General features: G+C 38.0%; 1 protein-coding gene across 1 annotated transcript; it reads right to left on the bottom strand.

Moving 5' to 3' along the window:
* Positions 1–9,453: 9,453 nt before the first annotated feature.
* On the bottom strand, positions 9,454–9,525 carry LOC103604395 (uncharacterized protein C4orf6-like; the record flags this gene model as incomplete). Its single annotated transcript, XM_008588951.1, has 1 exon — positions 9,454–9,525. A coding segment is annotated over exon 1 (72 nt), but the record flags the coding sequence as incomplete, so codon positions are not given.
* Positions 9,526–15,337: the final 5,812 nt, after the last annotated feature.

Here is a 15,337-nt window from a genome sequence, read left to right as displayed (position 1 = left end):
GCCACAACCACCACGCAGATGGTCCTCCAACCACTGGCGTTCATTCACACAAGAAGAGTCACCAGCAGAGACAAAGAAAAGAAGAGGATGTCTCTTTCCACAAAACCCATTTCAGAGTGACAGAATAAGCATCTGTGCTATGACAATATTGGGGGACCTGATCACATCTCTGAGCATTGGACAGATCATCTAGGCAACAAATTAACAGAGTAACCATTATTCTTTCAGAAGGAGAGAAGATAACTAGGGTAATTAGAGGGGGGAGGGGGAGGGAATGGGAGAAGGGGAGAGGTTGGACAAGGGGCATAAAGAATAATTATGGGCTGGCCCGGTGGTGCACTGCTACAGTGCGCCACTTGGGAAGTGCGGCGGCGCTCCCGCCGAGGGTTCGGATCCCACATACAGACTGGTTCCCGCTCACTGGCTGAGCGAGGTGCGGGCGCGACACCGAGGGTTGCGATCCCGTTGCCGGTCACGAAAAAAGACAAAAAAAAAAAAAAAAAAAAGAATAATTATGATTTGTAACAATATATATGCTAGTAATATTGGTTTAATCAACATATCTCAATGTTCAACGCCCAAAATATGTATAATTGATTTTGATTCGATAAATAAAATAAATTTAAAATAAATAAATAAATAAATAAAAATAAAATGGGGGAACTTCCTGTGGGAACCAGCACTTGAGCCCTGTGGTTGAGCTAAATTGCTGCTTTGCTGCTAATTCTCTGGGGAAGGCTTTTTGTGCAGCTCAGGTTTTAATTGTTGACCTTGTAACCACTTTTGGGTCTTGTGAGGTCTGGTACACCTCAGTCGTATGGAAACTCTGGTCTGGGCTTGAGCCTTTTCAGAAAGCTGCATCCCCTGCTGCTGTGTATTCCTGATCAGTCTCCACTGAGTGGTCCTGTGCTAATTGGAGGGCAGATCAGCTGTCCGTGCTGTGCCCCAATGTTCCCCCTGTGGGCTCATCTCCCCCCCCTGCCCGCACTCCAAACACTTCCCATGGGATGTGCTGTGCACCAGCCTCTGAGTGCTCCTTTTCTCAGTTGTTGTGGCTCCTCACTCCTATGTGAGGAGCCCTGTTAGTGGTCTTGCTGGCCTGAGGGCCACCAAGACCCTCTTCTCCCCTGCCACCTCCAAGCAACTTCATGTGAAGGGCACAGCTGCAGCTTTTGCCACTTCTTGCTCCATGTGCTCACCAGGGCCATCCTTGAAGCAGCTGGGGCTTGAAATGGTTGGAGTGATCCTTTCTTTCTCCCATCATGGTTTCTCCTGCCTTCATGAACTCCATAGGTCTGTCCTCCTCTTCCCTTGAGCTCTAGCAGCCCCAGCTTGGCTGTCATTGATTTTTTTTTTTTACTTTTATTTATTTATTTTTGTTTTATTTTAATTCATCAATATACAATGTAGTTGATTTTTGTGTCCCTTTACCAATTCCTCCTTTTCCCCCTCCCTCTCTCCGCTCCCCGTCCCCCCCATCAATATCATATCTTTTCACTTAACAAGTTCAAGGAATTGTTGCGATTGTTGTGCATTCCCCCCTATATTTATTTGTTCATATATATATATTTGTTTATTTTTATTAGCTCCCACAAATAAGTGAGAACATGCACTATTTCTCTTTCTGTGCCTGGCTTATTTCACTTAATATAATTTTCTTGATGCCCATCCATGTTGCAGCGAATGGTAGTATTTTGTGTTTTTTGTAGCAGAGTAGTAGTCCTTTGTGTATATATACCACATTTTCCTTATCCACTCATCTGATGATGGGCATTTAGGCTGGTTCCAACTCTTGGCTATTGTAAATAGTGCTGCAATAAACATACGAGTAGAAATATCCCTTCAACATGATGATTTCCATTCCTCTGGGTATATTCCCAGCAGTGAAATAGCTGGGCCATATGATAGATCTCTCTGTAATTGTTTGATGTAATTGCTTTTTAATGGTTGTAAATTGGTTGACTGTGGGAGAGAGTGATGCTGGGGACCGTCTATTCTGCCATCTTGACCGGAAATTGGAGCTTGAAGTTAAAACATACAAAATTATCAAATCAGAAGAGCAAAAAGAAAAAATAATAAAAAAAAATGAAACAGAAATACAGCAAATATGGGACTCCCTCAAGCAAAATAACCTCTGCATAATTGGCATACTCAAAAAGGAAGAGGTGCAGGAAGCATATTCAAGTAAATAATGGCTGTCCCAAGTAAGGAGAAAAATGACACCATCCAGGTATAGGAAGCTCAGAGGTCAAAAATCAAATTCAATCCAAGGAGGAACACCCCAAGGCACATCATAATCAAATTATCAAAAATCAAAGACAAAGAAAGGATAGTGAAAGCAGCAAGAAAAAAGAAACACACAACATTTAACAGAACCTCAATATATCTCTCAGTAGATTTCTCAGTAGAAACCCTGCAGGCCAGAAGAGAATGAGATGATACATTCAGAGTGCTAAAGGAAAAAGACTATCATCCAAGAATTCTCCATCTAACAAAACTAACCTTCAAATATGAAGAAGAAATAAAGTCTTTCCCAGACAAACAAAAGCCAAGGGAATTCACCAACACCAGACCTGCTTTACAAAAAATGGTAAAGGATTTCTTCAATCTGAAAGAAGACAATGCTAAAGAGCAGCAAGAAAACATTTGAAGGTACATAAATCATTAGCAAAGTAAGTTCACAGACAACCTCAGAATACTCCAATGATGTAAGGGGGCTGAATTAACTGCTTACATCCTTATTATGAAGACTAAAGAACAAGACAATAACAAATACAACAACTGTGGATATGCAATATTTAAAAATGTAACTTAAAACAAAAAAATGTCAAAAAGTGAGGGGGGAGAGCATGATGCCAAAGCACAGAATTGGCTTTGGTTCTTTCTTTTCTTAGATATCAAAGTTAAGTTATTATTAGTTTAAAATAATTTGTTACAACTTTAACATGTTTTCTGTAAGTCTCATGGTAACCATAACACCAAAACTTATGAGACATACTAAAAATAAATAGCAAGAAATTAAAATACACTGTAAAGAAAATCACAAAGGAAGACAGTAAGATCACTCAATCACAAAGGAAGACAGTAAGATCACAAAGAAGAGAAAAAAGAATCAACAGAACAGCCAGAAAAAAAGTATTAACAAGTCCCTATATATCAATAATAACTCCAACTGTAAATGGATTAAACACCCCAATTAAAAGGCACAGAGTGGCTCAATGGATTATAAAACAAGAACCTACAAGAAACTCACTTTACCTATAAATACACACACTAACTGAAAGTGAAGGGATGGAAAAAGATATTTCATGGAAATGGAAACCAAAAAAGAGCCATTGCTATACTTATATCAGATAAAATAGACTTCAAGCCAAGGAATGTAAAAAATAAATAAATAAATAATAATAATAATAATAAGGAAGAAAATTATGTAATGATTAAGTGGATATAACAATTCCATATATATACAGACCCAACTACGAAGCACCTGGTTATATAAAGTCATTACCAATAAACCTAATGGGAGAAAAAGACTCCAACATGATAATAGTTGGGGACTTTAACACCCACTTTCAGTAAAGGACAGATCATCCAGTTAGAAAATTAACCAGGAAATGTCAGAATTAATTTCTATACTAGGCTGATTGGACTTAACAGACATACATAGAACATTTCATCCAACAGCTGCAGAATACATTCTTCTCAGCAGCACATAGAACATTCTCTAGAACAGACCATATGTTAGGTCACAAAACAAGTCTTAACCAACTGTCTGGGGACATCCTCCTCAGCCTGAAGCACAGGAGCCTCTCCTGGAGGCCAGGCTCAGCCCTGTCATGTTTTTATCCTCAGGTCTCTCCTCTTACCCATAGAAGCAGCATTTGCTTCTCATTGTCAATTTCTCCAAGACTGTAGCAACTGAAGTGAAAACTGAAGTTAAAAACTGAAGTCATATTGACTACCTTGTTTGACCACAATGGAATAAAACTAGAAATCAACAAAAAAAGGGACACTAGAAACTGTACAAATACATGGAAATTAAGCAACATGCTCCTAAAAAATGAATAGGTCAAAGAAGAAATCAAAAAGGAAATGTAAAAATTCCTAGAGACAAATGAAAATGAAAACACAATACACCCGAACCTATGAGATACAACAAAAGCAGTTCTAAGAGAGAAGATTATAGCAATTGATGCCTACATCAAAAAAGAAGAAACACTTCAAATAAACAACCAAACATTACACCTCAAGGAACTAGAAAAGCAAGAACAAACCAAACCCAAAGTCAGTAGAAAGAGAGAAATAACAAAGATCAGAGTAGAAATAAATGAATTAGAAATTATAAAGCAATGTAGAAAATCAATGAAACAAAGAGTTGGTTTTTCTAAAAGATACACAAAATCAATAAATCTTTAGCTAAACTAAAGAGAGAAGACTCAAATAAATAAAATCAGAAATGAAAATGGAGACATTACAACTGATATCACAGAAATACAAAGGATCACAAGAGACTACTGCAAACAACTATATGTGAACAAACTATGTGGGAAACCTAAAAGAAATGGACAAATTCCTGGCCAAACACAACTTACCAAAGTTGAATCATGAAAAACTAGAAAATCTAAACAGACCAATATTGAGTAATTAGAATGAAGCAGTAATAAAAATTTTCCCAGCAAAGAAAACTCCACGACTAGGTGGCTTTACTGCCAAATTCTACCAAACATTTAAAGAAGAAATAATACCAATTCTTCTCAAACTCTTCCAAAAAAGTTAAGAGGAGGGAATACTTCCAAACTCATTCTATGAAGAGAAATTAACCTTTACCAAAACTGAAAAAAAAAAAATGAAAACTACAGACCAGTATCCCTAATGAACACAGATGCAAGGATTCTCAACAAAATACTAGCAAACAGAACCAGCAACACATGAAAAAGATCACATACCATGATCAAATAGGATTCATCCCAGGAATGCAAGGATGGTTGAACATACACAATTATTTTTATTTTTTGGCAGCTGATGGTATGGGGATCTGAACCTTTCACCTTGATGTTATAACACCGTGCTCTAACCAACTGAGCTAACTGACCAGCAACATACACAAATCAATAAATGTGATACATCACATCAACAGAATAAGGAAAAAAAGTATGATCACTTCATAGAAACAGAGAAAGCATTTGATAAAATTCAACATGATAAAAACACTCAACAAACTAGGTATATGAGGAATGTATCTGAATCTAATAAAGTCTATATATGACAACCCAACAGCTAATATCATACTGAGTGTACAAAAATTGGAGGCATTTCTTCTGAGATTTGTAAGAAGACAAGGATGCCCACTTTCCCTACTCTTATTCAACATAGTACTGGAAGTTATAGTCAGCATGGTAAGGCAAGAGAAAGCAACAAAGGGCATCCAAATCAGAAAAGAGGAAACCAAACTATCCCTATTTGCAGATGACAGATCCTGTACATAGAAAACCCTAAAGACTCCACCAAAAAAATTGCTAGAACTAATAAATGAATTTAGGATAGTGGCAGGTTACAAAATCAACACACAAAAATCAATAGCCTATATGCCAATAACAAAAGAAATGAGGAAAGTAATTCCATTCACAGTAGCTGCTCCCCCAAATGAAATACCTAGGAGTAACTTTAACCAAAGATATTAAAGACGTTTACAATAAAAACTGCAAAATATTGGTGAAAAAAAAAATTGAAGGGGAAATAAGTAAATGAAAAGTTATCACATATTCTTGGGTTGGAAGAATTAACTTAATCAAAATGTCCTTATTACCCAAAGCAATCTACACATTAAATGTAATCCCTATCAAAATACCGATGACATTCTTCACAGAAATAGAAAAAATGGTCTTAAAATTTACATGGAACCACAAAAGACCCCATATAGCTAAAGCAATCTTAAACAAAAAGAACAAAGTTGGAGGCATCACACTATCAGACTTCAAGATATACTATAAAGCTATAATAACCAAAACAGCATGATACCGGCATAAAAATAGACAAATAGACCAATGGGACAGAATAGAGAGCCCAGAAACAAACCCACATGCTTACAGCCAACTGATTTTTAACAAAGATGCAAAGAATATACACTGGGGAAAGGAAAGCATCTTCAATAAATAGTGTTGGGAAAAGTGGATGTCCACATACAGAAGATTGAAACTAGACCCCTATCTCTCACCATACACAAAAATTAACCCAAAATGGATTAAAGACCTAAATTTAAGACCCAAACTATAAAACTACTAGAAGAAAACATAGGGGAAACACTACACAAAATGGGAGTGGACAGCTCTTTTTTGAATAAGACCACAAAGGCACAACTAAGGCAAAAACAAGCAAGTGGGACTACATCAAACCAAAAAGCTTCTGCACAGCAAGGGACACTATCAACAGAGTGAAGAGACAACCTGCAGTTAGAAGAAAGTGCTTGCAAACCCCACATGAGACAAGAGGCTAATATCCAGAATATATAAGGAACTCAAATAACTCAAGAGCAAAAAACAAATAATCCAATTTTTAAAATGAGCAAAGGACCTGAATAGACATTTCTCAAGAGAAGACATACAAATGGCCAACAAGCTCATGAAAAAATGCTCAAAGTCACTAATCATCAGGGAAATGCGAATTAAAACCACAATGAGATATCATCTCACCCCAGTTATAATGGCTATTGTCAGTAAGACAAAAAATAATAAATGCCAGTGAGGATGTGGAGAAAAGGAAACCCTCCTACATTGTTGGTGGAAATGTAAACTGGTACAGCCATTGCGGAAAACAGTATGAAGTTTCCTCAGAGAACTAAAAATAGATCTACCTTATCACCCAGCTATCCTACTACTGGGTAGATAGGCAAAGGAAATGAAATCAATATATCAAAGACACATGCACTCCCATGTTCATTGCAACGCGCTATTCGCAGTAGCCAAGAGATGGAATCAACCCAAATGCTCGTAAACAGATGAATGGATAAAACAACTGTGGTATATATACACAGTGGAATACTATTCAACTATAAAAAGAAATTATATCCTATCACTTGCATCAACGTGAATGGAACTGGAAATAATCACGTTAAGTAAAGTAAGTTAGGCATAGAAAGACAAATACCACGGGGTCTCACTCATATGTGGTATCTAAAAAAAAACCAGTCGCTTTTATAGAAGTAGAGAGTAGACTAGTGGTTACCAGAGGCTGGTGGGGAAGGGAGGAGAAGGGCTGGACTAACAGATACAAAATTATGCTATCTACTCTAAGTAAATCATTGTGCAGTATATACATGTATTAAAACAACACACTGTACCCCACAAAATAAATATAAATAAAATTGAAAAAAAATCGAAATATCTAAAAAAAAAAATTAAATGAACAAAAAAAGAGAAGCAAGCAAAGTTCAAAAGACTGCATATTGAAATAAATAAGTCTCCAAAATACACCTTTCTGTCATCTAGCTGCCTATTTAGAAACTTTTTTTTTTTTTTTTTGTCTTTTGTCTTTTTCCGTGTCCGGCAACGGATCGCAACCCTCAGTGTTGCCCCCGTACCGGACCGGGGACCGGGGACCCGCAACAGGATTGCAACCCTCGGTGTTGCTCCCGTGCCTCGCTCAGCCGGTGAGCGGGAACCGGTCTGTATATGGGATCCAAACCCTCGGCGGGAGCGCCGCCGCGCTTCCCAAGCGGCGCACTTATCCAGTGCACCACCGGGCCGGCCCTATTTAGAAACTTTTTAAAAAATACACAGATATAAAGGAAAAGAGTTCTAGGTTTCCCAGGGGTACAAAACTATAATAATAATCTAATAAAGTAAGGTTCGTTTATGGATTTCTCTGGTGCCATATCTGAGCTAAAAGTTGTCTACAGTAAAAAGAAATTTATACCTATTTTTTAGACAGAAGAGAAAAATATTTTTAGAGCTTTTCCTCTGGGGCGGGCCCCGTGGCTCACTCGGGAGAGTGCAGCACTGGTAGCGCTGAGGCCGCAGGTTCAGATCCTATATAGGGATGGCCGGTGCACTCGCAGGCTGAGCGTGGTGCGGACCACACCGAGCCGAGGGTTGTGATCTCCTTACCGGTCAGGAAACAAAAAAAAAAGAGCTTTTCCTCTGGGGCGGGCCCCGTGGCTCACTCGGGAGAGTGCAGCACTGGTAGCGCTGAGGCCGCAGGTTCAGATCCTATATAGGGATGGCCGGTGCACTCGCAGGCTGAGCGTGGTGCGGACCACACCGAGCCGAGGGTTGTGATCTCCTTACCGGTCAGGAAACAAAAAAAAAAGAGCTTTTCCTCTGTTTGCTGCTTCATAATTGCTTGTAGCTGAAAAGAGAATTTACGGCAGATGCATATTTTGGAATGGTGTTTCCTGAACTCCTTTAATAGCTAATTTTATTTAAGGAGAAATTCAAGCATAATTATTAAAAACAAGTAAATTAGGTGAATGTAAATGGCTTGAAAGTTTATGAATGTACTTTTTAATAATTATGTTTTATAAAATATATCTACTTGAAAATATTTTTGGTAACTTGAAATGTTCAAATGAAATTAAATAATAGATATTCATAAAATGTCTGAGTCATTTCCAAATGAGATAAACCCATTGCCTTAACTGTCTTTGTCTTACAAATTAAAACAAAAACATGGATGTGCTGTTGCTGAGTTCAAAGCCCACTTGGAGATTTTCGTTCTTTTTATGTCATTCTAGTCAATCCAGTTTGTCCCAGTTAAAATGCAAACATACAAGGAGTTAACTAAAATAACTCATTTGAGACTGAGGGAGAAAAAAAAGAAAAAGAAAGGAAGAAAGAGCTTTTTCTTTTTAAAACCAAACTGCTGTAAAAACTGTTCTACCTAAGATTTGCTCCACAACCTTCACAGGATTACCTATCAAGGGCAAATGAAATCTTAAAAGTCATCTCCCCAAATATTGGTAAAAAGTTTGGACATCTGAGCAGGTAATCTTGTCCTGTTTGGTCAGAAACAAAATTTGGATCCAACTATTCTTCTATAAACCTGTAGGTTTGAATCTGAAGCAGTACATGTTTTACAACCTCATGACTAAAATTTTTAAATGAAAGCTATAGTAACTTGGTGTTTGTCTGTTATGTTTATACATGTCTCTGTATTTTGGTATTGGTAACTGCTTCTTTGGGGTCTTCACTTTCTCATGAGGGCTCCCATGCCAAATAAAACTTGTATTATGCTTTTCTCCTGATAATTTTTTGGACCTAGCCAGGACCTTAAAGGCTGAGACACTCCCCTTGCTCTGGAGCCTGCAGATGACATCCTGAGAGACCTGACAAAAGCCAGCAGAAGGTAGATATTCTTACCAAAGTCGTCCCTCTTGGATCTTTTTCTGAAAGAAAAAGATTTAAAATGTGTCATTGTTCCTTTGATTTCTTTTGTTTTGTTTTTAGAATTTGGATTGGCAGCATAGAAAAACATTTGTAAGAATTGGTTCTTTGAATTGTGACTCTTGTGAATTTGATTCTGGGTGCCCATTGGTTATTGATCCACCAGCCTCCCAGAAATAGTCCCTGTTTTCCTTGTTTCTGTCTTTTGTCTGACTTGTCATAAGAAGAGTTTCTTTTAATTGTCTCAGCCTTCATTGTCTTGCTAACAATGAGGGTCTTTACATTCTTAGGCTATCTGTGGGAGAAACTTTGGATCTTGAGGGGGACTGCATCTTTTATGACCTCCTTGGGGATGCCTCTTGTGTTCAATGGTTAAGCCATAGAAGGCTTATTGATTCTGAATTACAATCGAAGAAGGTATGCCTTTGGAGATTTGGACATTTATATCTAAAAGTACTTTTTGTAGAGAGAGAGCTCTCATCCTAAACAACTATCCTATTTGTACTTATGAGAAAATTTGACTTAAAAAAGGAAAATAAGCATTTTTTAAATTAAACATTCTCTCAGAAATATGGTAACCCAAAAAGGCTTTTAAAGTTTGTTTCTTGAGTAAATCTTTAATAAATAAGTTGGTTTTCAAATGGTTGATAAAAATAGAAATTAAAATGTCTTCAGAATTGTCTACATACATTTTTTACCTGGGTTTGCTAGTCAGACAAGTTTACATTTGTCTTTGGTAGATGTTTTAAGGTCATAAAACTATAAATCCATTCAAAGAACACAATGAAAATAAATTGCTTGATGCTTATCAGTCATGAGAACAGAAAGAGAAAATTACTTTCTATAATAAAGCATATATTTCTAGAAATTATAAAATGTGTATTCATAAAATGTTGTTATATAACAACCAGTTCAAGATTTTGCTTTACTTTCCCCTAGAAATTAAGGTTACTAAGAGTTAAAATTCTAACTAGTATATGTAATTCTGTACGCAAAGTGTACAAGAAAAATAAAATGTGTTATTGGTGAGAAAAATTGTAAAAAGGAGACGAGAATACGTTTTTTGTTTAATAAAAAGTAATTTTATGTACTGGCCAGCTGCCAAAAAACAAAACAAAAAAAATTAAAAAATAATTTTGTTTAATTCAGAAGTTATTTAAAGGTTGTTTCAAAATACGGATTTAGGAAGGAAATAGAAACAAGGCAAGAAAGTAACCAGTAAGTAGGAGAAAGAAATGCAAATAAAGTCATGAGGATGTGTATTGGTAAAGAGAGTTGAAAAGAGAAAGAGAAAAAAAAGTTTTTTTTTTTTTTGGTATGAGAGAGAATCTTGTGTAGTCGAAATGATAAGGGGAAAAGGAGAGTAAATTTTTGTCCTAAAGTAGAATTATTCGTTGTTCCAATATGAAAAAGGAAGTATCCTCTTTCTCTGCTTCTACCATCTTGCAATGTGAGACCCCTGGGTCACTGTCACCACCACCAGATGGACTTTGGACTTCCCAGCCTCAGAAACTGATTTTTGTTTCCATCTGCTTGGAAGGAAAAAAGAAAAGTGAATTCTCCAAGGCTGTCAGAGTCTGCAAGGAAGATTCCTACAATCTCTTGCCTGAAGAGTTCAGGCCTGGCTGACAGCATTCTAGAAGCTGAAAAAGAAAGGACTGAGGAGTTGAACATTTAACTCCAAAACTCCTGGCCCAGTGCACATGGAGCAGGGAGACGTCTGGCAGGGGAGGCGGGAGCTCCACGGGGACCACACCGCCGCTGCATGATCCAGCAGCCCGGCCCAGTGCACACAGAGCAGGGAGATGTCCATCAGCAGAGGTGGAAGCTCCACAGAGACCACACGCCCTGTGGGGCAGCTGCCACGTGATCCAGCAGGTAGGCTTCACCGCCGCCACCCAGCTCCATTCCCAGCCCAGCCCAGGGTGCACAGAGCAGGGAGACGTCCAGCAGGGGAGGTGGAGGCTCCACAGAGACCACACCCTCTGCAGTGCCTCCGTGCATCCCAGCAGCCTGGCCAAGTGCACGCAGAACAAGGAGATGTCCAGCAGGGGAGGTGGAAGCTCGGCAGAGACCACACACCCTGCGGTACTGCCCTGTGACCCAGCTGCCCGGCCAAGTCCATGCTGACCAGAGAGGTGGCTCCCCTGAGAGACCCAAGACCTGAGGCAACCACACATGCAAGGCACTAGATGCCAACTGGGCAGACACTGAGGTGGCCATACCAAATTGGCAATTCAGCAACATCTTAGTCAGACAACAATGTCAAACCTGTCGACTATGAAACCCCCTGCCACAATGAATAAACATCAAAGAACAGATACCAGAAATATCAAAAATAAAGAAAGTACACTACCAAAGGGTAATAACTCTCAAGCTCTAGATCCTATAGGACAAGAAGCCCTTGAAATGTCTGACAAGGAATTTCATGTGATAATTCTAAGGAAACTAAATGAGATACAAGAAAACTCAGCTAGCCAACATGATGAAATGAGGAAAAGTATACAGGACCTGAAAGAAGAAATGTACAAGGAAATCAGTGCCCTGAAAAAAAATGTAGCAGAGCTTGCCGAACGGAAGAATTCATTCACTGAAATAAAAAACACAACAGAGAGTTTAACCAGCAGGCTTACGGAAGTTGAAGAGAGAACCTCTGAACTTAAAGATGGGCTGTTTGAAATAACACAGGCAGACAAAAAAAATTACAGTCAGACAAAAAAAATTGAAAAAAGAATCAAAGGCATTGAAGAAAATCTGAGAGAGATATCAGACAACCTTAAGCCCTCAAATATCCAAGTCATGGGTATTCCAGAAGGGGAGGAAAAAGGAAATTGCATTGAAAACATATTCAACAAAATAGTGGCAGAAGACTTCCCAGGTATAGGAAAAGTCACAGATCTTCAGATCCAGGAAGCTCAAAGATCTCCAAACTTATTCAACCCAAAAAGGTCTTCTCCAAGACATTTTATAGTCAAATTGGCAAACCTCAAAGACAGAGAATCTTAAAAGGTGCAAGAGAGAAGCGTCATATCACCTATAAAAGAGCCCCAATCAGACTAACATCAGACTTTTCATCACAACCCTAAAAGCCAGAAAGGAATGGGATGATATATTCAAAATACTAAAAGACAGAGATTGCCAGCCAAGAATACTCTACCCTGCAAGGCTATCCTTCTGAAATGAAGGGCAAATAGTATCTTTCTCAGACAAACAAAAACTGCAGGAGTTCACCACCACAAGACTACCCTTACAAGAAATTCTCAGGGGAGTACTGGGTTTGGTTCCTGAAATATAACTACCACTGCCATAAAAACACAAGAGAAATCAAAACCCACTAGTAAAATAAAAATGCCAACAATGAAGAGGGGGAAGAAAAGTTTATCTACAACCAAAGGAACCAACAAATACAGAAAACAAACAGTAAATCAGAAAGCAAGCAACAAAAGACACCTAAGACAACCAAACAATCAATAAAGTGCTAGGAATAAATCAACACTTCTCAATAACGACTCCTAATGTAAAAGGATTAAATTCCCCAATCAAAAGACACAGGCTGGCTGACTGGATTAAAAAGGAGGACCCAACTATACGCTGCTTTCAAGAGACCACCTCACCCATAAAGACTCATATAGACTAAGAGTGAAAGGATGGAAAAAGATTTACCATGCAAACAGAAAAGAAAAATGACCTGGAGTAGCTATTCTTATATCTGACAAAATAGACTTTAAACTAAAAACCATAAAAAGAGACAATGAGGGTCACTACATAATGATAAAAGGATTGATAAATGGATCACATCAAGAAGACATAACAATCATAAATAGGTATGCACCCAATGTTGGAGCAGCCAGATTTATAAAACAAACTCTATTAGACCTAAAGACGGAAATAGACACTAATGCCATAATAGCAGGGGACCTGAACACCCCACTGTCAATATTGGACAGATCATCTAGGCAAAGAATCAGCAGAGAAACACAAGATCTTAACAATACTCTAGACCAATTGGACTTGGCAGATATCTACAGAACATTCCATCCAACAACCTCAGAATATTCATTCTTCTCATCAGCACATGGATCATTCTCCAGGATAGATCACATATTAGGTCACAAATCAAGTCTCAACAAATTCAAAATAATTGGAATTATCCCATGTATTTTCTCAGACCACAATGGATTAAAATTAGAAATCAATAACAAACAAAATTCTATGGAAATTAAACAGCATTCTACTTAATGACATATGGGTCCAAGAAGAAACCAAGCAGGAAGTCAAAAAATTTCTTGAAACTAATGAAAAAAATGATACATCATACCAAAACCTGTGGGATACTGCAAAAGCAGTATTAAGGGGGAAATTTATTGCATTAAATGCTCACCTCAGAAGAATGGAAAGATGGCAAGTGAACAACCTAAAACTTCACCTTAAAGAACTAGAAAAACAAGAACAATCCAAATCTAAGGTTAGCAGACGGAAAGATGGAAAGATATCCCACACTCTTGGATTGGAAGAATCAACATAGTGAAAATGTCCATACTACCCAAAGTGATATACAAATTCAATGCAATCCCCATCAAAATTCCAATGACATTTTTCTCAGAAATGGAAAGGGCTATCCAGACATTTGTATGGAATAACAAAAGACCACGCATAGCCAAAGCAACGCTGAGCAAAAAAAAATAAAGCTGGAGACATAACACTATCTGACTTTAAGCTATACTACAAAGCTATAATAACCAAAACAGTATGGTACTGGCATAAAAACAGACACACTGATCAATGGAATAGAATAGGGAATCCAGAAATCAACCCACACGCCTACAACCATCTGATCTTTGACAAAGGCACCAAGCCTATACACTGAGGAAGAGACTGCCTCTTTAGTAAATGGTGCTGGGATGACTGGATATCAATATGCAAGAGAATGAAACTAGACCCAAACCTCTCACCATATACTGAAGTCAACTAAAAATGGATTAAAGAATTAAATATACACCCTGAAATAATAAAACTTCTTAAAGAAAACATAGGAGAAACACTTCAGGAAGTAGGACTGGACACAGACTTCATGAATACAACCCCAAAAGCACGGGCAACCAAAGGAAAAATAAACAAATGGGATTATATCAAACTAAAAAGCTTCTGCACAGCAAAAGAAACAATTAACAGAGCTAAAAGACAACCAACAGAGTGGGAGAAAATATTTGCAAAATATACATCTGACAAAGGATTAATATCCAGAATATACAAGGAACTCAACTTTACAAGAAAAAAACAAGCAACCCAATTAAAAAATGGGCAAAAGAGCTAAATAGGCATTTCTCTAAGGAAGATATACGAATGGCCAACAGACACATGAAAAAATATTCAACATCACTCAGCATTTGGGAAATGCAAATCAAAACCACACTGAGATATCATCTCACCCCAGTTAGGATGGCTAATATCCAAAAGACTCTGAATGATAAATGTTGGCAAGGTTGCGAAGGAAATGGAACTCTCATACATTGTTGGTGGGACTGCAAAATGGTGCAGCCTCTATGGAAAATGGTATGGAGGTTCCTCAAACAATTGCAGATAGATCTACCATATGACCCAGCTATCCCACTGCTGGGAATATACCCAGAGGAATGGAAATCATCAAGTCGAAGGTATACCTGTTCCACAATGTTCATTGCAGCGCTCTTTACAATAGCCAAGAGTTGGAACCAGCCCAAATGTCCATCATCAGATGAGTGGATACGGAAAATGTGGTATATCTACACAATGGAATACTACTCAGCTATAAAAACGAATGAAATACTGCCATTTGCAACAACATGGATGGACCTTGAGAGAATAATATTGAGTGAAACGAGTCAGGCAGAGAAAAAGAAATACCACATGTTCTCACTCATCGGAGGGAGCTAAAAAACAAATCATTCAACACGACCAAGTGGGATTCATCCCAGGGAAAC

This window comes from Galeopterus variegatus, unplaced genomic scaffold (genome assembly GCF_000696425.1).
Source record: "Galeopterus variegatus unplaced genomic scaffold, G_variegatus-3.0.2 Scaffold5118, whole genome shotgun sequence".
In the NCBI taxonomy this organism is placed as follows: Eukaryota; Metazoa; Chordata; class Mammalia; order Dermoptera; family Cynocephalidae; genus Galeopterus; species Galeopterus variegatus.
The sequence above is the reverse complement of the archived record's forward strand: the minus strand, read 5'-3'. Positions and strand labels throughout refer to the sequence as shown.